The sequence below is a fragment of the Vombatus ursinus genome, unplaced genomic scaffold (assembly GCF_900497805.2).
Source record: "Vombatus ursinus unplaced genomic scaffold, bare-nosed wombat genome assembly UNPS02014812.1, whole genome shotgun sequence".
In the NCBI taxonomy this organism is placed as follows: Eukaryota; Metazoa; Chordata; class Mammalia; order Diprotodontia; family Vombatidae; genus Vombatus; species Vombatus ursinus.
In genome coordinates this window covers 45,853,798-45,878,956 of record NW_020954590.1, presented here as the reverse complement: position 1 = coordinate 45,878,956, position 25,159 = coordinate 45,853,798, and the positions used below count along the sequence as shown (strand labels likewise).

General features: G+C 38.2%; 1 protein-coding gene across 1 annotated transcript in view; it reads left to right on the top strand.

The window, feature by feature from the left end:
• Positions 1 to 21,035, top strand: part of LOC114054074 (myosin regulatory light chain 12B-like) — a 29,128-nt gene extending 8,093 nt beyond the window's left edge. The window contains exons 2-4 of the mRNA XM_027877166.1: positions 4,577 to 4,772; positions 8,838 to 8,999; positions 20,341 to 21,035. Of these exons, the coding sequence (XP_027732967.1) occupies positions 4,592 to 4,772; positions 8,838 to 8,999; positions 20,341 to 20,513 (516 nt within the window). The 5' untranslated portion in view covers positions 4,577 to 4,591 and the 3' untranslated portion in view covers positions 20,514 to 21,035. The remainder of the gene's footprint in view (positions 1 to 4,576; positions 4,773 to 8,837; positions 9,000 to 20,340) is intronic.
• The last annotated feature ends 4,124 nt before the right edge of the window (positions 21,036 to 25,159 follow it).

Genomic DNA, 25,159 nt, shown 5'->3' with positions numbered 1-25,159 from the left:
AGTGATGCAAGAAAATCATGAAAAATGAGTCAACAGCTTGCTAAAGGAGACCCCCAAAAATACTGAAGAAAATAACATCTTAAAAAATAGCCTAACCCAAATGGCAAAAGAGGTCCAAAAAGCCAATGAGAAGAAGAATGCCTTAAAAAGCAGAATTAGCCAAATGGAAAAGGAGATCCAAAAAGTCACTGAAGAAAATAATTCCTTAAAAATTAGAATGGAGGCAATGGAAGCTAATGACTCTATGAGAAATCAAGAAATTATAAAACAAAACCAAAAGAATAAAAAATAGAAGACAGTGTTAAATATCTCATTGGAAAAACAACAGACCTGGAAAATAGATCCAAGAGAGATAACTTAATAATTATTGTATTATCTGAAAGCCATGATCAAAAACAGAGCCTAGACATCACCTTTCAAGAAATTATCAAGGAAAACTGCCCTGATATTCTAGAACCAGAGGGCAAAATAGAAATGGAAAGAATCCGCCAATCACCTCCTGAGAGAGACCCCTAAAGATAAACTCCTAGGAATATTGTAACCAAATTCCAGAGTTCTCAGGTCAAGGAGAAAATATTGCAAGCATCCAGAAAGAAAAAATCCAAGTATTGTGGAAACACAATCAGGATAATACAAGATTTAGCAGCTTCTGCATTAAGGGATCAGAGGGTTTGGAATATGACATTCCAGAGGTGAAAGGAGCTAGGATTAAAACCAAGAATTACCTACCCAGCAAAACTGAGTATAATCCTTCAGGGGAGGAAATGGAAATTCAATGAAATAGAGGACTTTCAAGAATTCTTGATGAAAGGACCAGAGCTGAAAAAAAACAAACAAAAAAAAAGGGGGTAGCTGGGTGGCACAGTGGATAGAGCACTGGCCCTGCAGTCAGGAGGACCTGAGTTCAAATCCAGCCTCAGACACATAACACTCACTAACTGTGTGACCCTGGGCAAGTCACTTAACCCCATTGTCTAGCCCGGCCCCCCTGCCACAAAAAAAATAAAAAACAACCAAAAACCAGAAAAGACCAGAGCTGAATAGAAAATTTGACTTTCAAATACAAAACTCAAGAGAAACATGGAAAGGTAAACAGGAAAGAGAAATCATAAGGGACTTATTAAAGTTGAACTCTTTATATTCATACATGGAAAGATGATATTTGTAACTCATGAGACCTTTGTCAGTAGTAGGGTAGTTGGAGGGAATATACATATATATATCTATATATCTATATATATATCTCTGTCTCTATATATAGATAGATATATATATATACATATATATACATATATAGATATATATATAGACAGAGTGCACAGGGTAAGTTGAATATGAAGGGATGATATCTAAAAAATAAAATTAATGGGTGAGAGAGGATTGTGGTAGGAGAAGGAGAAAGGAAGAGGTAGAATGGGATAAATTATCTCACATAAAAGGCAAGAAAAAGCTTTTACAGTGGAGGGGAAAAGGGGAGGTGAGAGGGAATGAGTGAATCTTGCTGTCATCAGATTTGGCTTAAGGAGGGAATAACATGCACACTCAGTTGGGTATGGAAATCTATCTTACCCTACAGGAAAATAGGGGGGAAGGGGAAAAGAGGAGGGGAATGATAGAAAGGAGGGCAGATTGGGGGAGGGGTAGTCAGAAGCAAACACTTTTGAGGAGGGACAGGGTCAAAGGAGAGAATAGAATAAATGGGGTGGGATAGGATGGAGGGAAATATAGTTAGTCTTTCTTAACAGGACTGGAGGTGTTTTGCATGACTACACATGTGTAGCCTGTGTTGAATTGCTTACCTTCCCAATGAGGGTGGGTGGGGAAGGAGGATAGGAGAGAATTTGGAACTCAAAGTTTTAAGAATGAATGTTAAAAATTGTTTTTACATGCAACTGGGAAATAAGAGATAAAGGTAAAGGGGTATAGAAACCTATCCTGCCCTACAGGAAAATAGAAAGGGAAGGGAATGGGGGGGGTGATAGAAGGGAGGGCATATTGGGGGAAGGCGTATTTAGAATGTGTGCCATCTTGGGTTGGGGGAGGGGAGACATGGGGAGAAAATTTGGAACTCAAAATCTTGTGGAAGTGAATGTTGAAAACTAAAAATAATTCATTAAAAAAATAACTCATCAAAAAAAAAAGAAATAGAATCTTGGACTTTAGAAGTCAGTAAGTCCAAATTCTTCATTTAAAAGAATGATGAAATGGAATCCAGAAAAAAAATTAAATGACTTGCTCAAGGTCACCTAAATAGTGGCAGAGTCAGGAGCAGAACTCAGCTCTACCCAGTGTGGTAGAAGCCGCCTTCTAGATCTTTTGACCAGTACAACTTTTGGGCTATCCATTTGTTATCCTTCTTACTTTACCTGACTAGCCCGTTTCCTTTTCTTGTCATATTTTTTATATCTTCTAATTTAATAACATTCAATGTAAATTATTTGATTATATTTCTAAAAGTTATGATTGTAATTTGCGGGAATATACCCTCATTAAAAGAAAACTAGCCATTCTTTTCCTCCATTTAATCATCTCAGATTTGGGGAGATAAAGTGAAGCTCTGTTATGGGAATGGGAACTGGACTTGTCATGTCATTTCATTGTTGTAGAGGACTCCCAGGTGAGGAAACTCCTCTAGCTATGTAAATCAGCACTTTATACTCTTAGAGACTTGCTAGAGTTGTTCAGTTGTCCAACTCTCCATAATCCCATTTGGGGTTTTCTTGGCAAAGATCCTGGACTGGTTTACTGTTTTCTTTTGTAGCTTATTTTACAGGTGAGGAAACTGAGACAAACAGGGTGAAGTAGCCTGTCTAGGGTCCCACAGCTAGTGTCTGAGGCCAGATTTGAACTCATGAAGATGAATGTTTCTGACTCCAGGCCAGTTACTTAATCCACCAAGTCACCTAGGTGCCCCTTGCCGGAAGGTGAAGTGAGTTATCTGGGGCTAACGCAGCTAGTTTGTGTCACAGGCAGTATTTGAACCTAAGTCTTCCTGGGTTTGAGGCAGCCTCTCTATCCACTGGACCAGGTTACCTCTCTGCCCTGTTATACCATAAATTAAATCAAGTGACTCTCATCTCACCTCAGCTGTAATGATTACATGTGATAAAAAACTGTTGTGACATTGTTATTATTCCACAACATTATCATTAAGAAGTTGTTTATAGTCTATAGTTTTTAGATCATTTAATTGAAAAGAATGGAAAACCTTTGTTTACAGGGTTGTTTTTTTAATTAAGTTACAATATATCAAATTTTCATAGGAGTGATAAGTTTTTAGAGCTGGTTGGGGCCTTGGGAGTATATTACTGCTGTGAATGCTAGGCATTTGTGCAGGGGCAAGGAGAGGCAGGGTTTAAATGAGGCAATGTCCCTGCTCTCCTGGATATATAATAAAGCCTCTGTTTCACAGATGAGGAGATAGGCCCAAAGAAGGTAAGTGGTTTGCCCAGTGATAGCTGTAAGCGTTTACTATGTGGTAGTCCTGTACTAAGTTCTGGGGATAGAAAGAAAGGCAAACAATAGTCTCTGCCCTCATGGAGCATACATTCTAATTGGGGAAACAACATGTGGGTAACAAGGTATAGACAAGATATATACAGAGTAGATGGAACAGTAATCTGAAATGGGAGTCATTAGCATCTGGGGAGACGAGGAGAGGCCCACAAAAGGTAGGTTTTGAATTGAATCTTAAAGGTTTAGGTGAGGGAACAGAGCATTTTAAGCATAGAATACAACCAGTGCAAAGACAAGGAAAAGAGAAATGAAGGAATTGCAAGTAGGGCAGTATAGCTGGATCATGGAATGCCTTGTAGGAGTGAGAATAAAATAAAATATAGGAAAGGGCCTGGTTGGTAATAGGAAACCCCTGAAGCTCACTAGAGCTTCAGACCAACACAAGGAAAACCACCTTGGCAGCTGTTTGGAGGATGGGTTGGATTGGAGAGGGTTGAGACAGGAAGACCAATTAAAAAGCATTTGCAGTATAAATAAGTGGTGATGAGGGCATGAACTAAGGTTGTGGCTATATGAGGGGAAAGAAGCGAACATATGTGAGGGATGTTGTGAAGGTAGAAATGAAAAGATTTGCAACAGATTGTATATGTGGGGTGAGTAAGAGTTAAGGAGTTGAGCATGACACTGAGGTTGTTAGCATAAGTAATTGGGAGGTTGGTAGTGCCCTTGGTGCTAATGGGGAAATTCGGAAGGTCATAGATCTTGTTAGATATACATACTTTCTTCTAGAACATGCTGCCTCTAGAGTGTGACCTATGATATAATCAAATCTATATAAAAAATTGTAATGGGATTTTACTGAATTTTTTGAAATGATTTCATACTTATTAAAAGTTTATCCAACATAAGTTAAAAGGAGAAAGAATGAAAACATCTATTTCTTAATCTTAAACTATATATGTTTCTTTGGAGTTACTTTATTTTCATCTTGCAAGTAGGGTTTATTTTGCGATTACCTTTACCCAATGTAAGTAGCAACTCTTCAATGAGGTTTTTCTGCTCACTAATTTTAGATGCCATAAATTTTGTTTTAGTCAATAAATTTTTCTTTCTCTTCTAGAATCCACTATCCAACATGTCGAGCAAAAAGGCAAAGAAGACCACAAAGAAGCGTCCTCAACGAGCAACTTCCAACGTATTTGCTATGTTTGACCAGTCACAGATTCAAGAATTCAAGGAGGCTTTTAACATGATTGATCAGAACAGAGATGGTTTCATCGACAAAGAAGATTTGCATGATATGCTTGCTTCCTTGGGTAAATTTCAGGGTCTCATTTTTTTTTCCTGAAAAAAATTATTTTGTGAATCAGGGAGATCACAAGAGTACTCCCCTTAATCAGGTTAAATGTAATTGCTAATTTGTGATAGTCTAACTGAGAATAGAGCAATAAGAGGCACTAGAGAACATAGAAATATAGAATCTTTGAGTTGGAATGGACCTCAGAAGTCATTAAGTCCAACCTTCTCATTTTAAAGATGATGAAATGGAATCGAGAAAAAAATTAAATGACTTAGATCTAAGATTGAGTGGATAATATCAGAGCCAGGAGTAGAATTCAGAGTCTAGTGCTTTCTAGTGAAACAGAACAAGGAAAAGCAATCAAAGCAAGTAACTCTAAGTTCGTAGGGGAAAGGATTGAATTAATTGATTAGGAGCTAACAGCTATTTGAGAAGTTGAACCTGGCTTAAGACTAATGTAAAAAGATTTCTAGATGTGGAAATAAGAATTACTTCATACCTAAACTTGAGCAGCAAGAGTGCAGGGCAAATGTGAAAAGGCCAAGAACAGGAGTTCACCTAGGGATCAGAGGTTCTCAAGCTTTTTTTGTGTCATAGACCCCTTTTACAATCTGATTGAAGCCTCTGGACACCTTCTCAGAATAATGTTTTTAAATATATAAAATAAAATATGTAGGATTGTAAAGGAAACATATTAAAATACAGTTATTATAGTACTTAATTAAAAAAAATTCACAGACCCAAAGTTGAGTCCCTGACCTACATAGAAGGGACTAAATTTTTTTTTTAGGCAGTTGGAGTTAAGTGACTTGCCCAAGGTCACACAGCCAGTAAATGTCAAGTGTTTAGTCTGTGGCCGGATTTGAACTCGGGTCCTCCTGATTTTAGGGCCAGTGCTCTATCCACTGCACCATCTAGCTGCCCCTTGAAGGGATTAAATTAAGGCAGAGTAGTAGGTTGGTACCCTACCTTAATAAAAGCAAGAAATCAAGCAGGATCTAGTTATTCTAGTACCTAGTCAGAGACTAGGCAACAAAGGGTCAGGATTTGTATAAGGGAATTATTAGCAAGACTGGAGTTTGATACTAATCCTAGGGCTTTATGATTCAGTTACTGGTTTCATCATATGGGCAGGTTTAAGCCCAATCAGGTTGGCAGATCTGGCCAGGCTGGGAGGCAGGGTGCAGTTTCTGGGAGCAAGGCAGAGTCTAACAGAAAGATAGAACAGCTAGCTAGGAATGTCAGGCTGCCTGGAAGAGCAATTTAGATCAGAATCCTGGGTTTGTGCCAGGAGAACAAGACAAGATCTAATTTTTTGAAGGACAAAGAGAATACTTCTATAGCTTGGAGCTAGCAATGTGGCAGAGCACTAAAACAAGAAACCAGGATATATTATTCTGGACTCTATAGCTAATCCTGTATTCTGTATGTCTAATGAATTTTACAATAGAAAATAAACATACAGACAGACATCAAGGGGATCATGTAAATAACTTAACTCTAATCTCTTAAGAGCCTTACATTAGTACATTCTGGGTTTTTTGTTTGTTTTTTGTTTTTAAACAAACGTAATGGTCAATGTTCATAGATTAGGCCTAGTTCAATGTAATAATTTTTTGCATTCTAAATGGCTGGAAAATTGTTTTAGATGTCTTAATTCAGAGAAGAGGTGCTGAGGAGAATTAAGGGGTAAGCCTGCATTTCCAAGGTTGACCTCTTTAAAAAAAAAAATGCCTGGTTTATTTCTTAAAGAGTTTAAGACTAGGGCAGACTCAGGAAACTTTTCAGGTGACCCTGATTTATGTCATACAATTGTAGCACATTGTGAACCTTTTAAATCATTTTCTGGTTTCATTTACTTCCACACTTAGTCTGAGCACTTTGATGTCCATAAATGGAGACTGTGGCATGACCCAAGAGATATATGATCAGTCACAGGGTGACTTGGAGGGTGGGTTCTGTACCCTAAGGTAGTAGTGACCTATGGGAGAGAGCCTCCTTTTTATTTTTGTTTAGACTGGAAGGAGTAAGTGTCATAGTAATACATATTTATAATTAGAGATATTTGCTGAAGAAAAAAAAACTTTTTCCCGATAGAGATATGCAATCAAAAAAGCTTGGATATCACTGGTCTAAATAATGCCCATGGTCAGCCATCCCCACCATATGCCAACTACCTGCCACCCACGGGGTAGCTAAGCCAGCTTTGCTGGCGCTCAAAGGGAGAGATAGGAGGCAATATGTGCCACACAAGTCAAACCACGATTGATCATTTTCTCCTCCCAAACCTTGATGGAGACTGCACAGAACCCTGAACCTAAGAGCCTTGAGATTGATGTTGTCCGTCCCCCGCCCCAACCACCTAACCTGCTTCGAGCTCAGTTCCAAAACCATCATTGAGGGTCCAGTGGCATCGGCTGGCCAGTTGCCATTAGTGGATGTGCAGATAGGCATAGAGATCTGGAAATAGCAGGACACAGTAGGTCGCTGGTTCTGCTCCCAGCCACCCACCCTTACAGCCTTTATCTGGGAAGCCCAGGACCCTCAACCCAGGAGCCTTTGGAAAAGCACATGTATGCTTTCTTCTAGCCCACTACCCACAATGCATCATCCTGGAATCCAACCCTTACAGAAAAGATGTAGCCTTGCAACTACCTGCTCCTGCAGGTAGTACTATGACTACATTTATTGAAGACCCAGAAAAGAAAATTCTTGGCACTATCAAATGGTTAGACATCAGAAACTGATGATTTTTATCAATGAGAAAGATATTTTAAAAGATATATTACCATCTATTTTGTTTCGGCACTCTGAGGCCTAATTTCTTTCCATATATGTTGTCTCCTCCATTAGAATGTGAGCTCTTTACAACCTGTCTTTTCTGTTGGTATCGCTAGCACTTAGCACAGTACTTTGCATGTAATAAACACCTAACACTTTATTCGTTCATCAGTCGTCCCTTCTTTGCCTCAAAACTTTCGTTTCTACCTCTCTATTGCCTACTTCTCTTCTATAAAAATGCTTGTCTCCCCATTTTAAAAAACTCCTCAAACCTTCAGACCTGTTACCCTCTCATATTTCTCTTTTTTACTGCCAAATTTCTAGAAAAAGTAATCTACACTCAAAGCCTTCATTTCCTTACTACCCATGTAATCCTTAACCCCTTGTGATAATGGCTTCTTTCTGTTCCACTCTATCTAAACTGCTTTCTCTAAGATCACCAGTAACCCTCCAGTTGCAAAATGAGTCCTCAGGTTTTGAACATTGTGAGAACCAAATCACTTTTTCTGTCTCAAGTGGCAGTCAATGTAGGAGATCCTTTTACCTCCAGAGCCAGAGCAGGAAAGTTTCCTCAAAACTATGTGGCTTGAAGAGATAGTTTCCAGTTGGAACTCAGAATTCATTTTCTCATAGATATAATAAGAAACTAAAATATGATAGTGTAATTCAGACCCTTTTATGGGCAAAACTAAGAATCTAAACAATACTTTTAATCTTTTTGCCTGAGAAAATGTGTTTTCTAATCATTGATTTATTAGCAGACTTGGAAAACAATCCATTTGCAAGGTAGAGACTAAATGTTTAAAATAATGATAGTAACTTATATTTATATAATATTTTATGATTACAAAACACTTAAATATACATCATCTCACTTGATCTTCACAAAACTTTATGAGGTAAATTGTGCCACTAATATTCTCCCTAATTTAGAGATGAAGGAACTTATCTAGAGAGAGAGATTTGTGACTTTCCAAGGTCAAATGGTCAGTCAGTGATAGACCTGACTGGAACCCAAATTTTCTGATCCTCAAACCAAGTCTTTTCCTACTACTTCACTTCCCATATGCAAATGAGTGTACAGCAATACTAGATTTAAACATGCTCTCATGTTGGTGGTTACCATTGTTGTTTTTTACTCAAAGTAACTTTTGGTTAAATCTGCTTTCTAAGCTTTAATATTACAATATTGCATATTGAATAATAATTTAATATATAGTAAGGTAATGATTATTATCATACTAGAAATAACTGCATCATAGTTACCAACTTTAAATTTTTTTCATGTGAATTCTTTTAGGGAAGAATCCAACTGATGCATACCTAGATGCTATGATGAGTGAGGCTCTAGGTCCAATAAACTTCACCATGTTTCTTACTATGTTTGGTGAGAAATTAAATGGAACAGATCCAGAAGATGTGATTCGAAATGCTTTTGCTTGCTTTGATGAAGAAGCAACAGGTGGGTGGTAATCATGAAATAATATCACATAGTTTTCAAATCAGCTGCAAAATTAAGATGTGTCTAGCTAACTGTTAATGTGAAGTTTACCTAAACCTTCAACCACGGTAAAACTGAAGGTTCTGGTTGCAGAAGTGACCTTCTCAAATAGCTGACATCAGGAATTAAAATCTTTATTTGGCTTTGTGAAACTTGTCAAAAAGGATATTTTTAATTCTTATGCTCATATCCACATCTGTTATTTTATTGATATATGTACAACTTCTACCAATACAAAGTATAACCCCTCTTATAATTTAGTATATAATCTGTGAGAGTTAATGGTGCCCCAGAAAAAAATCACTACCCTGATGCTAGTCTGGTGATGAGCCTCTGATTGATGACATTAGTTTCTCCTGATGCTTTATCTAATTCTACCTCCTGTTGACCTCATTAGCTCCCATAGGTGTCATTGTTTTCTCTGTGCAAATGACTCACAGAACTATAAAGGATGGTCCAAGCATTAATAGCTTAAAATTGCAATAAGACTTTTGGAATACCCTGTATATCCAACCCTATCTTCTCCCCTGAGCTCCAGTCCCTCATCACCAGCTCCCTAGTGGACATTTCAAACTAGATATCCCATAGGCATCTCAGATGTATCTAAAAAAGAACTGTCTTTCTCCTCAAATTCACCCCCTTTTCTGAATTTCCTTATTTCAGTAGTAAACACCACCATCTTTTTAATCATTTAAGTTTACAACTTTAGAGCCATCCTAACTCCACAGTCTCTTTTATCCCATGTAGCTAGTCGCTCACCACATCTTGTCATTCCTGTTTCTGCGACATCTCTTTGTATTCAGCTTCTCCTCACATGGACACCACCGTAGTGCAGACCCTCCTCACCTCAGACCTGTACTATTGCAGTAGCTTCCTAATAGATCTCTCTTTCTCTTGGTTCTTCCCACTCCATCATCTACATAGCTACCAAAGTGATATTCCTAAAGCACAGGTCTCACTATGTCACTCCTCTACTCAGTAAAGTCCAGTGGCTCTCTATTATTTCTAGGATCAATTAAAACTCTTCTGTTAAGCATTAATAACTAAACAAGATAAGCCTAAACTACCTTTCCAGCTTTAATATACTTTCCTTCCTATCATGTACTCTATGATCTAGTCAGACTGGCCTTTTTGATGTTCTTTACACACAACATTACATTTCCTTGCCTTTAATTGGCTGTCCCCCATGGTTTCTATATACTCATTTGTATATGTTGCCTTAACCTATAGAACATAAGTGCCTTGAGGTCCAGGACTGTTTCATTTTTGTTTTTGTATCCCTAGCTACCTAGCACAGTACCTGGAACGTAGTAGGTGCTTAATGAATGCTTGTTGATTGTTAATTGATTGAGTGGTCTTTGGACTGTAGACAGATAGTCAGTTGGCCCATACTGGAAGCCTTTCAAGTTTAGAAGGAACTGCTAAAAATTATCATTTTTCTGGCATAGCCTTTGAGAACCCAGAGTCACTGATGAGACACGGAGGGATCAGAAGAGACCTTAATGAATTCCTTATTAAAAGTTCCATAAGGTCCTATTTAGTATAAAACAGAATTGTTGAATTGAGAAAACTTTATGAGTCTGGTCCATGCTTGCCCATATTTTTAGTTGTATTCCCCTCTCAACTAAATGTAACTTCTGCTGTCTCCAGTATGCCTTTGCTCATGCCATTATATCTCAACCACTCTCCTCTTTATTTTTTATCTTCTTCAGGCCCAGATCTGTTATGTAATTTTTAGGCAGGTCATTTAATAAGCCCTTCTATGTCCTGTGCACTTTGCTAAGTGCTAGGGATACACAAAGTAAAAATGAAAGTCTCTCAAAGAGCTTACATATTGTCACGGAAGATATAAGTATATGCAAAAATAAATATGAGGTAATTTTACAGAGGAAAAAGCCTCATAAAGAAGGTAGTGTTTAAGCTGAATTTTAAAGGAAGCAAGGGATTCTGAGAAGTAGATACGGGGAGAGTATGTAGTTCAGGCAGAGGGACAACTAGTATAAAATTACAGAGGTAGGAGAACAAATGTTGTGAAAGGCTTGTTTGGTTGGACCATAGAGTATCTAAAGAGGAGTATTACATAGATTATAAGGATGGGTTGGAGCCAGCGGGGAAGGACTTTGAAAGATAATAGGGAAAAACTGGAGTTTAGCAAGCAGAGAATTGACGTAGTTAGACTTTTGTTTTAGGAATATCACTTTGATAGCTATGTGGAAGATGGATTGGAGAGGGGAGAGACTTGAAGCAGAGACACTTACATTATATTACAGGGAGTTACAGGAGTCTAGGTATCAGATGAGTAAGGCCTGTACCAAGGTGTAGTCCTGTGAAATGGCAAAAGGGGGATGAATTTGAGAGATATGAAAGTCAAATTGGCAAGATTTGACAACTGATTGGATATATGAGGTGATTGAGAGTGAGGAGTTGAGGTTGGCACAGTGGTTATCATCTAAGTGACTGGAAGGATGGTAGTTTCCTTGACAAAATAGGAAAGTTCAGAAGTGGGTTTGAAGGGGAGTTTTTTTTTTAATATCTTTATCTGTCCAATAGGTAGTTGGTCATGAAGGACTGGAGCTCAGGGTTGTATGGTGTGTGTGTGTGTGTGTGTGTGTGTGTGTGTGTGTGTGTCTGTGTGTGTCTGTGTCTGTGTCTGTGTGTGTATAGGTAGATAGATATAGATAACGAATATGGAGAGAGAGAGTTCTGTGAGTCATTTGTATAGAGATGATCATTAAACCCACAATAACTAATGAGATCACCAAGAATGAGAGTATAGATTGAGAAGAGGAGGCTCCAGGACAGAGTGTTCAGTCAGCAGTCACACAGCATTTATTAAGTACACTTGATGTGAGCCGGGCACTATGTTAAGTGCTAAGGATAAGATGAAAGGTAAAACAGTACCTGCCCTTGAGCTTGCATTCTAATGGGGAAAACAACATATAAATAATTAGGTTCATATGAGGTAAATATAGAGTAAATGGAAGGTAGTTTCAGAAGGCATTATGGGAGTGGGTAGGGGGTGGAGGGACAGGACTGGAAAAGGCTTCCTGCAGAAGATGAGACTTAAACTGAGTCTTAAAGGAAGCCAGAAGGCCTTTGTGAGGAGGGAGGAAATTGCAGGCATGGGGAGCAGCCAGTGAAAAGGCATGGATGGAGGGAGGAGATGCAAGTTGTGTTTTGAGGAACAGCAAGAAGGTCCGTGTGGTTGGATTGTAGAGAGGATAGAGGAGAGTGAGGGGTAACAAGACTGGAAATGCAGAAAAGGGCCAAATGAAGAGCTTAAAGTGCCAAACAGGATTTTTACTTTTACCCCGGAAGTAATATGAAGCCATTTTATTGAGCAGGGAGGTGAGGTACATGATGATAAAAAACCAGATGGGAAATAGACAGGACAGGAAGTATGGCTGAGAAAAGATCATCAGATTTAGGACGTAAGAGATTGTTGGTAACTTCAGAGAGAAAAGTTTAAGTTGCATGAGGTTAGAAGCTAGATTCCAGAGAGATTAGAAGAGAGGGAGAGGAGAGGTGGTGGAGTGAGTTAGCAAGTGTAAACAAGTTTTTTCTAGGAGTCTGGCAGAGAAGGGGAGAAGATACAGGATCATAGTTTTGGTTTTCTTTTTTTAAGGATGGGGAAGACTTGGGCATGTTTAAAGGCAGCAGGTAAAGAATCAGATTAGAGAAAAAGGGGGGTGATTGTCATTCTTCTAGAGAAAATGAAAGGAGTTGAGATCAAAGGACCATGTAGACGGTTGACTGTGGCAAAAAAAAAGGGCCACCTCATTATCAAAGGCTTGAGAAAAGGAAGAGAAAGAGTCTGGGGTAAAAAATAAAGAAGAAGGTACTCAAGTTGAATGCCAGTTTCCTTTGTTAAGTTAAAAACAAGTTCATTTGCTGAAAATGTTAGGAGGATGGGGAGATGTGGGACACTGAAAAGAGAAGAGGAGGTTTGGAATAGCTTCTCTGAGTAGTGAGAGAGGGAAATAGGAAATAATAAAAGAATTACCTTGCTCTGGTAAGGTGGTGAGTGAAGGTAATGACAGTACTGACGAATGGCCAGGGACACACCATCTGGAAGAAAGCAGGTATCAGATCCCGTTAAATGGAAGGCATATGAGGGAGGAAGGATCCAGAATGAAGGGAAGTTTGTTCATTATGGAACAGGAATTCCATTGGACACAGTGGAGGGTGAGTAGAGTTAAAGTAGGGTATGAGTAATGTGGCATTGAGAGTGAGGATAAAAGAAAGAGTAACAGGGTTTGGAGGTAGTTTATTCTTAGGCTGCTGTGATTAAGTAATGTAGGGATAAGAAGAGTAACATCTGGTGCAAGTTTGCTAGCCGTGGGGTAGAAGTTTTCCTCCTACCTGATTGCTCCTTCCGTCTGCTTTGCTGGATCTTCCTCCCTGTCACACCCACTAACCGTCTGTCACCCCACCGTCTCTGTCCTGGGTCCTCTTCCATTCTGTCCTTTTTTATGTGGTGATCCTATCAGTTGTCATCTCAGTGCTGATGATTCTCAAATCTATCCAGCCCTAACCTTTCTGCTAACATCCAGTCTCGTATCTCCAGCTGCATATTGGACATCTTGATCTGGAGGCTCCGTGGGAATGTTAAACTCAACACGTCTAAAACTGAATCCATTATATTTCCTCCCCAAACCTGCCCCTTCCTAACTTGCTTATTACTGTTGAGGGTACCACTAGTCACCCAGGCTCAAAAACCGAGGTGTCATCTTTTGTTCCTCGCTATCTTTCACCCCCTCCCCTTCCCATATCCAATCTGTTGCCACATCCTATTGATTTTATCTTTGTGGTATCTCTTGAATATGTCCGCTTCTCTCCTCTTACACTCGCACCACCCTGGTGCAAGTCCTCTTCAAATTGTGCTTGGACTATGGCAATAGCTGACTGATTTATCCCCCTGCCACACGTCTCTCCTCACTCCACTCCACTCTCCACTCAGCTGTCAAAGGGATCTTTCTAAAGCATGTGTCTTATCGTGTCACCCTCACCCCCACTCCCCACCCCAGCAGTAACCTTCCATTCACCCCCAGTCACCTCCAGGATCAAATGTAAAAGCTCGTTTGGCATTCAAGCCCTTCATAACCTGTCCCCCTTTCTCAGTCTCCTTATATCTTACATCTCCACACATTCTTTGATCCAGTGAAAAAGTCACTTATCTCCCAACTCGGGGCATTTTCATTGACTGTCTTGGAATTCTCTCCCTCATCATCTCCACCTTCCTGCCTTCTCTGGATTACTTCAATTCCCAGCTAAAATTCTACCTTCTATAGGAAGCTTTTTCCTCATGCCTCTGAATTCTGCTGCCTTCCATCTATTAATTATTTCATATTTATCCTGTATATAGCTTGTTTATACATAGTTGTTTACCTGTTATCTCCCCAGTTAGACTGTGAGTTTCTTGAGAACAAGGGCTATCTTTTGCCTTTCTGTGTATCCCCAGTGCTTGGCACAGTGCCTGGCACATAGTGGGTGCTTAATAAATATTTATTGATTGACTGATATGAAATATAATTTTAAATTTCAATTTTTTAATTTAAAAAGTTATTTTGTTGCCCCCTGCATTACTTCCCTCTAAAAGAAAAACAAAGACTTTGTCCTTAGTCAAGCAAAAGAAATTCCCTCTTGTGCCATGTATAATAAAAACTATGTCTCTGTTGCATCCTGAATCCATCACCTTGTTTATCAGGAGAGATAAATAACATGCCTCATCATTGCTTCTCTGCAATCATGGTTGGTCTTTATGTTGATCAGAATTTTTATGGCTTTCAGAGTTGTTTGTTTTTTACAATGCTGTTGTTATTATATAAATTGTTCTTGTTTTGCTCACTTCGGTGCTGTCATTACGAGTCTTCCCAAGTTTCACTGAAACTGTCTCATCCTTTCTTCACATATCTCTTTCAAATACACAGTAATATTCCATGATTCATATACTATGATTTGTTTGGCCATTTCCCATTTGATGGGCACTCTTTTGGATTACAGTTCTTACCTACTACCAAAAATGCTGCTATAAATATTTTTGTATATATGGGTCCTTTCTTCTTTATCTCTTTGACATATAGGCCCAGCAGTGGCGTTGCTGGGTCAAAGGATGTACACAGTTTAGCGTAGTTCCAAATTGCTTTCCAAAAAGGCTGGCCCAATTCATAACTCCACTAGCTGTGTGTCGTACGTGAATTGTAATTGCCCCCCCCCCCCCCACCTCTGCCTGGATGTATGTTTTAGAGTTACCTGGACTGCTCTTCTTTAGTGGCTGGGTGGAATGTGATGTGTCTGGCCTTGATCTGCTCTGATACCTAAGAGGCATACTGTGTGCAGAGTACTGAGCTAGACGCAGAAGAAAATACTAAGCTTAGATAAGACAGAATACCTGCCTTCTTGGGACTTATGGTCTAGTAAGGGAATAGGATACAAACAGAGTATAATAGACAGACATAATAGATCATAAATGCATTAAAGAATTGCAAACCAGAGTGCTCTGTGAGGCCTGACGTTTCTTGGAGGTAATGAAATTTGAGATAGGCTTCACAGGATAGGTAATAATTTACTTGATAAAGATCGACATTCCAGGCATTTGGAGCAATGTGAAAAATTGATAGGAAAGTGTAGAGTATATTCTGGAGTAGAGCCCTATTAGGATGGAGTGTAAAGTCCATGTAGTTAGGTTAGAAATTAGGCAAAAAACATTTGTTGTCTACTCTGTGCACTGTGCTTTGTGCTGGGGATATAAAGATGAAAATGAACATGTCTTGCCTTCAAGGAGCTTACATTCCCAGATTGTGGAGCGCTTTGATTTCTAGGGAAAGGAATTTGACATTTAATTGGTAACTGTTGGGGAGCCCCTGGAGACTTTTGAGCAGAGGCATTCTGGAAAGCAATTTGGAGCTATGCCCCAAAAGTTACTAAACCTAGTTTAGTTAAAAGTTACTTCAACCTAGCAAAAGTAGTGGGAAGATACCAGGCTGCTGGTATTTTACATTTTAGCATTTTACAGCAGGGTGGTGACAGTGAAAGGTGAAAGAACAATAGTTGTGATATGTTAGTGGAGGCCTCTGGTCCAGTCCATTCTCCACATAAGCTACCAAAGTGATTTTCCTTAGGAGGGTATCCGACCTTTTGCTCTCCCGCTTAATACACTCCAGGGGTTCCCTGTTGTCCCTAGGTTAAAATAAAATCTTGTCTGTTTGGCTTTAAAGACCTTTCACAACTTGCCTACAGCCTATATTTTAGGTTCATTGTATGTTAGTACCTTTCCAGTACTCTCGTCCAGGACCACTGACACTATTTCTGCCTTTGCCCTGGCTGTCCCTTATATGTGAAATTCACTTTCTCCTTATCTCTGACTCTCAGAAGATTTCAAGATATAGTGCAAGCACCATTTTCTACAGATAGTTGACTTTCCTGATTCCCTGTTACTGCTCTTTCTCTGTAACTTGTATGTATTCTGCATATACTTTTATATATATATATGTATATATATATATGTATATGCACATGTTGTCTGTCCCAATAAAATGTATGTTCCTTGAGTATTTTTCATTTTTATCTTTGTAAAGGGCCTAACACATGGTAGACATTTAATAAATGTTTATTGATTGATTGATTGAGATAGTAACTGATTGACCATAAAAGGTGAGGAAGAAGGGTCAAAGGTAACTTAAGTGTTATGAAGATAGGAAACTGGATTAATGGGGCCATAAACAAAAATAATGAAGTTAATAATAATAATAATAATCAAAGAGCAGGTTTGAAGAAATCTGTCAAGAAGTCTCCTCTTCATGAGTTCAAATCCACCCTTGGACACTTACCAACTGTGTGACCCTTGGCAAACCACTCCAGTATATTTGCCAAGAAAACCCCAAATGGAGTCACAGAGAGTCAAAAGTGACTGGAAAATGACTCAACAATAGGTAGAACATCCATAAGAAGATGGCCTGTAGGTAGCTGGAGATGGAGATCTGTACATTAGAGAAGTGGTCAGAACCAAATTTAAAAGTTTAGAAGTTGTCTGCTTAAAAGGTGGTAGTTGAATCTATGGGAGTGAATGGACTTAGCAAGGGAGATAGCATAGAGGGAAAGCACATAGGGTCAAGGACCACTCCTGGGGAAAACTTGGATAAGGAGTTTAGAAGAGAATGAGAAGTATCATCGCAGGATGTAGGCAGAATAGTTAGGAAAGCACCGGAAGAATGTGATGTCTTTGAAGGTTAAAGAAGGAGAAGAAGATGCAGCAGAAAATAAAAGATGGTAGCACTCACTGTGTCACAGGCTGCAGAAAGAGTTGTTAAGGCTGTAAAGGAGTATGAGGACTGAAAAGGGGCGTGTTAGATTTGCCAATTAGCAAAAAAAAAAAAAGCAGGTAAGTAGAGGTGTAGATATGAGAGGAAGTGAAAGCATTGGGTATATATCACTGCTAAACTTCTTGGCAAAGTTAAGGGGAGGAGGGAAATACAACTATTGCTAAATGAGATAAACAAGTCCCTTGACTAGGTAGGAGTTTTGAGAGTAGAGATTTTGTTGAATACAGTCTGCTGAGACAATTCTTGTTCTCTTGAACATATTAACATTCCGTTCATGGTTTTATCTCCTAATCCAACAGCTCCTTTTATAATGCCAAACAAATCCCTAGGATTTGTGTCATTGAGCTTAATTCTTTTGGCTCTTTCCATTGGGAAACTACTTCTAAAAGCAGATATTCTTTTTTTTTTTTTCCTTCTCTCCCATTTTGTAGAGACTTAGGGTATTATTCAGTTTTTCCCCTAACTTCCTAAGCAGCCCTCTTCCTCGCCCAAATGATTGATTTTCAGTTTCCTGTTTCTTTGAATGTTTTATAGTTTTCAGTTTAACAGTTTTTTTTAACAGTTCATCTCTCATGGAAGAGGAAAATGTTGATCCATTAAATTGAATATATTTTTTTCTTTTGTTCTTTTTGTTATTGTTACATCTATGGTAGCCTATATTCCTTACCTTAGCAACTTACCTGCAAATTTTTGCTGTGTATCTACATGGCAGGTACTTTTCTCTTTCACTATTAGTGACCTTTCATACTGAAGATTGTATATCACTTGAGTTAGTTATTGCCATATTTTATTTGGTGATTTTAACACAATTTCTACTTCAGTCAATCAAATTTAAAGGCCCATGATAAAATTAGTTGCTCCTAAAAGGGAAATATTTTTTGAAATGGCCTAGAATGCAGTAGAAGTGAAATCTTATTTGTAGTAATTAAAAAAATTTTTTTACACAATTTATATTATAGTTTTAAAAATTCATTATAACATTTTAAACAAATATAATATTCACGAGCTAATGTCCAAGATTAAGAGAAGTATTGCCTGATGAAAATAGTATTTTTGTTCCTGTAAAAACTAAGAACTTAACTTCCTGTAAGAACTAAGAACTTTCATTTCAGATTATTGGAATACTTAGGTCTTTTGTTGTACTTTATGCTTCCAAGAAAACTCCTATCATAGTATATAATTGCCTTTAATGTCTTATTATTTACTAAGCTTTTTTTATTGCTGCTATATTATATTCAATTCCAAATATATCCCTCTTTTCCTTCTCTTCCTCATCCATTACTACGTATGACAGAGTAGCAGTATTCCATTACCCATAGTCCTCCAGCTCTGCAGCAGTCGAGGAAGATGCACTCAACTTTACATAACAGCAAAAGCAAAGAACCACAATTTGCAATTTTAAAATACAATTCAGCACACATTTAAGTGCCTACTATGTGCCAGGCACTATATAGAAAAAGAAATTTCTACATGTATATCCATAAAGGCTTATTATTTGTGACTCCCCTTCAGTTTGTTTGTTCATCTCAATATTTATATGAAAATCATAGATTTGGGGTTAAAAGGTACCTTAGAAGCCATTGAGTCTAACAATTACCCCCCTCATTTTGCTGATGAGGAAACTGAGATACAGACATAAAGTGCTTGCTTGGAGTCACAAAGCCAGTAATTGAGGTGGGATTTGAATCCTATTCTCCTTGACTCCCAGGTCTGTTGCCCAGTGCACTAAGCCAATTTACCTCTCCATATACATACTTTTCTTTTTATACAGTCATAGTGTTTGGTAGGTTCTGTTTTCTTCTCTTCTCATCCCTTCACATAGACCTTTGCAATATTTATATTCTGCATATTTATCATTTTAATGGCATTTTAGTGTCCCTAAATACCAGAGTTTTATCCAGTTGTTTACCAATCATTTTATATTTTGATTTTCAGTTCTTTGTACTTATAGATAGTGCTGATATGTTTGTATTGGCAAACTTTTTTCCCATTTACAATAACTCTATTAAAGTATAATTCTAATGATGGGCGTATCAAGTTAAAACCTGTAATTATTTTTATGACTCTTGTTGTATGCCATCAGATTGTCCTCTAAAAATTTGGTACCACTTTTGCAATTCCATATGCTTGTTTCTTTACAGCTCTACCCGCTTTGAGTTTTGCTATCAGTTATTTTTTGTCAATTTAATGGGAGTAAAGTAGTTGTTTCCGTTTGCATTTCTCTGTAAGGTGGTTGAAGATATTTCAGCATTGTTTACAATAAATGTACCCTCTTGAAAACTCTTTGTTCATGTTCTTTGACCAATGTTCAGTCCATTGGTGGTTGAATTTTTTCCCTCAATTTTCATATTGATTCCTTATAGATCAGTAGTGAAATTTTAATCTTAATACAATCCATGATTACACTAAAATAATTTTATCATAATTTCGTTTAATCATCACCCAAATGGTATATTTTCAGATAAATTAATGATAAACATTATTGAAAAATAAAAATCATTGAAAAATTATTTCTGTAGAGAGATATTAACTTCAGAAGCTCAAAATAAAGTGGAGAACTGTGATTCTTTGCTTCAGTTTTTCCATTTTCTGTTTGTAGATGACAGCCTTGTTTGTACCTATATCTGCAGTTTCTATTTTTAGTTATCTGAACTGGAGGCAACCTGTGGCCTTCTAGGTCCTTGGATGCGGCCTTTTAACTGAGTCCAAGTTTTACAGAACAAATCCTTTTATTAAGGGGATTTGTTCTGTGAAGTTTGGATTCAGTCAGAGGGCCGCACTTGAGGACATAAAGAGCCACATTGTGGCCTTGAGGCCGAAGGTTCCTCACCCCTGGACTAGATAATCTCTGAAATTCCAGATTTAGTGATCCTATAGGTATTTGAACTATTTTGTGACGTATGCCCTAAAGAACTTGAAGTTGCAGGAACATTGAGGAAAAAACTTCCTCCCTCAAACTCACTATTTTTCCTTCTTTGTAGGCACCATTCAGGAAGATTACCTGAGAGAACTACTGACAACAATGGGGGACCGATTTACAGATGAAGAAGTAGATGAGCTGTATAGAGAAGCGCCTATTGACAAAAAGGGAAATTTCAATTATATTGAGTTCACACGCATCCTTAAACATGGAGCAAAAGACAAAGATGACTGAAAGGAATCTCCTATCTGTCAGTTATTCCTGTTTCACTTATGAATCATTCCATTCCTAAGACTCCTTTTTTTTCCCTGATAGAACCTGCTGCATACACTTAGCTTCACAGCTTTGGCTTTTCTTATGTATTTATTCTAGGCCCTTCTACCATAATGTGTTTGTGTAATCAGACTGGAAATGGGGATGATGTAAATTGTTTTGAAAAGAGTTTGAGAATTGAAAAAAAAAAAATCAATGAATGTGAAAGCCCAGAAAAAAAGAATCTCAATATTTCTGGTTTTGCTGGATTTTTACATTTTTATAATATAAATGCTATTTTGAAATAAAGATTATGTCAATTCAAAGTAAAATATCATGGCAAGTTAAACAGATGTGTGGGGATTTTTGGAACTATTTTTGGGAGATTTTCAACTTTACTTGGTTCAAATCACATGGTCAAGCTGCTTTGCCAATGTGAGTATTTCAATAGTATATATCTGGACTTTATTTAACATTAATGTGAAGTAAAAACTGTTATATCTACTTGGACTTTTGTCATGCTTTTAATAAGTTCAGAATTTTAAATTATTAATTACATAATTAGTTAAATTTTTCAGAAGATTTTTTTTACTTAGCATTTTACCATTTAAGTTTAATCCCAGAACATGAGGAAAATATCCTCCATTTGCCCACAAGCCCTAGATGACTAAAATTCATATCCACTGAAATGAGAGCTCTTTCAGGGCCAGTATGGCCAATCCTAATTTAAGTGAAGAATGTATAGGTCATTGTGTATGGCACCACTGATTTATTCCTAGATGTCTGGGAGCTGAAGCAGCTGCAGATTATCCCGTGTATGATTAGAAATGATATTGGCCAGGTTATGGCAAGAAAAGTATGCTGCTTTTTACGTGGCTTTTAAAATGCTGAAAGTGTAAGTTGAAATAATGTTATTTAAGGGGAAAACTGGAAAATCAAGACCAAAGAATTTGATTACTAACATTTTTACACCAAATAACCCTTGTGATATAATGAATTAAATTTTGTTAACATTTCCTTAAGAACCTTCAATCAGTACTGCTCAGCTTTCTCAAAGGGATTGTTTTATGTTTTAATTAGGACTATATACAACTGCATCTGATAAATTGAAGTAATTGCATTTGTTCAAGGGAAGGGGCATCACTCATTTCCATTGCCTTAGGCAATAATATTGTAGCACTGTTCTGCTTTTAGACCTGAGTGTCTTTGGCAATTCACATAAGATTTAGGAAGAGACTTTGATTCGGCCCAACAGAAGAGGCATGGGATTCCAGACAATAGTATTGTCATAGGATCTGACATGCTCATTTTTGTAATTTGTAGAGAAATGTGTACAGATGTTAAAAATGCACAACGTCCATGACACAAACCTACTAAGAACATATCAAATACCTCTCAAGGCACAGGGCAATCTTAACTACATAGAGCATTGATAAGTTAGAGCCATCCAGAGGAAGGGAGTCACAGGATGTGACCGTATGACAGTGGGGACTTTTGATAGTTACCATGTGTTCATTTTTTACAATCTTTACTTCCTCCTAAGAATGCTATTACTTCTTTTTATTACAGCCATAGTTTTGTTTTGTTAACATCAACTTACAATTGTTTCACTGTTTACAAATCACTGTTGTATATACTAATCCTCATAACTGAGGATAGCATAGACAAGTATTATTGAGTAATACTTTTCACAAAGTTATTGTTATTAAACGGCAAACCACTTTTAGTTCCATAATCGATTTCATTCCTTAAATGCTTACGTTCCAGACTGCCACTTAATTAGCTGTGTGACTTGAAGTCATTTCACATCTCTGGGACTCAGTTTCTTCATCTGTCAAGTGAATTGACTAGATGATTCTTAAAATCTCACGCTGTAACATTCTAATTCTAATTCTATTAATGTTTAAGAAGGAAACAAAAAATCCTCTAGCTACCCTTGACTTAAAGGGGAAACACCTTGCCTTCCTGTTAACAGTTTGCCCTGTCACCTTCCTCCCACAGTTGTGACTTCACTCTTGCCCTCTCTGCAACTTGGAGTCAAATATAAGATAACTCAAAATGTAAAAACTCAGCAAAACCTGTTAATGTGAAATTTTACATTTAATTTGAAAATTAAAAAAGAAACACAGCAATCTGTCTTGTAATGCTTTGTTATTGTGTTTGCTTCATGGCCCTTATAAGTAGTGTGTGGGGGGAGGTGTGAAGGAGGGGAAGCTGATTAAAATCAAACACTGTATATTCATTACCTGCCACAGAATCTTGTGCATTTTAGGTGTGTAATGTTACTGGCATGAGAGTAGGAGTGGTGCTTTAGTACTGTGCTTCTCCCTCTCATTTTAATCCCTGACACTTTTGTGACAACCATACAGGCCTCTTTGTACTGTTGAATCCCCAGAGCAATCACCCCCTTTGTTTCCATTGATCACTTTCATGAGGGTATTGATTCTTAATGCCTAATATGTGTGTAGAATTATAGTTACAAAACTTCACATTGTGTTTGGAAGCATGGCAGTGTATTGCATAGAGTACTAGACTTGGAATAAAGCTGTCCAGGATGCAAATCCTTCTTTTTGACAGTAGCTATGTAAGTAGACAGTCTTGGCTTCAGTTTCCTCATCTGTAAAAACAGGGTGATAATCCCTCTATTAGCACTAGATAGTTATGAGGCCCAAGTGAGAGAAAGCATTTTGTAAACTTTAAGGAGCTACAGTGATACCAGCAATTGTTTTGATTCTCACAAAACCCCTTTGAGATGTTCAGGTATCATCTCCATTAAAAAAAAGAAAACTCAGTTCTGTAGAGGTTAAATGTCTTGCTCAAGGATAATGTACACCCCTAATAAATGCTGGAGCCAGTAGGTCAAGTTGGTGTTGAACCTAAGCAGAGTAGCTAACCATTTACACTACACCATCACCACTAATCTTGGAAATACCTTGAGAAGGAGTCTGGAATTTAATCAGATGCCAGCACTTACTCTGAAGCCCAACAGTGTCCTCGGCAACAAATGGTGTAAACCACATATCCCTCTTGCCATGTCCTCTATACCTCACTTCCTAGGGTGGTGGTACCTATAAAACTGGGTAGTTTTACAAAGCGAAGGCCACTGGGTGGCAGTATTATTCCTAATACAATCTCAGTCATACCCCTTTATTTAGAGGCCATTCCTTTGCAGAAAGGTCTCATATCACTCCAGACAATATTATGCCTTCAAAATGTTTAATTTGTTCCTTAGATGAAGCAAAGGATGGTACAGGCCGCCTCAATGATTTTCACAATCTGGAGCTCTAAGAAAAATTATCAATGGCAGAAGTTGACTGTATATTGTGATCTGATAATGTTGTTCAGTCATGTCTGACTCAGTGACCCCATTTGGGGTTTTCTTGGCAAAGATACTGGAGTGGTTCACCATTTCCTTAAATAGCTCATTTTACAGATGAGAAAACTGAGGCAAACAGGGTTAAGTGACTTGCCCCGGGTCACACGGCTAATTGAATTCAGAAAGATGAGTCTTCCTGACCCCAGGCCTGGCATTCTGTCCACTGCTCATAGGAGGCACCGTGTTACAGTAGAACATATGGCCTCTGTCCTCTGAGCTTCAACTTCTGCAAAATGAAGGAGTTGAACTAGCAGGCACTTGAGGTCCTTTCCAGTTCTGGATCTCTGACCCTATGAAGTGTCATAATACCATGCCAAGAAATAAAACACCTGTTAACTGGAGTTACCAACTAAAGCAGAAAGGGCTTTAAAAAGTTCAAGAGCTTGGGGGTTTGTTTTATAAAACAGTGTAACCTTCTCTAGGGGATTCATGTTGTAGCCTCTATTTAGAGCAAGTGCAGGTATCCTTTAACTGCTTCCTGTTGGTGGTGCAATAAAAAGAACACTTGGAGCCAGGAAACTGTGAGTTCAAATCTAGCCTCAGATGCTAGGTGTATGACCCTGGACAAGTCACTTACCCTCAGTTTCCTCATCTGCAAAATGGGGATAATAATAACTCCTACACTTCTCCCCACCCCCACCATCACCTCAGGTTATTGTGAGGATAAAATTAGATAATATTTGTAAAGAACTTTGCAAAGCTTTTAGTAGCTTTTTAAAAGCTACTAAGCCAAAACTCTACTTTGCATCTGCTCAGCCTAGTTTCAATTCCACTGAACAACATGCTCTTCCGGGGATAAACTCATCACTTCTAATCTCACCATCACGCTGCTTACTCGAGCCTTGATTGATACCCCCTCCCTCAACCTCCTCTTCCCTCTGATTGGGGGCTGGAGGGCAGAGTACCAAACTCCCAATGCCTTCCTTTATAGAAGACAGAGTCTGAATCCTCTCAGCTCTCTCCATTTTGCATCTATTGCTCTGCCTGAGTTCAACTCCATGGAACAAAATGCCCCCACAACAGTTAACCGCAGTTCCGCCTCCCTTTTCTCCCTTTATTTGTTGTGTCTCCCTTTAGATTATTCTTCTAGATTACCCTTGTGAGTGGGACTGTGTTTTTATTGATCTTATCCCCAGTGCTTAGCACAGTGCCTGGCACACAATAGGTACTTAATGTTTATTAGACTGGATTGAAAACTAGAACTTTCAGTATATACTAAAGGAACAATCACTACCCCTCAGGCCTCCTCCTC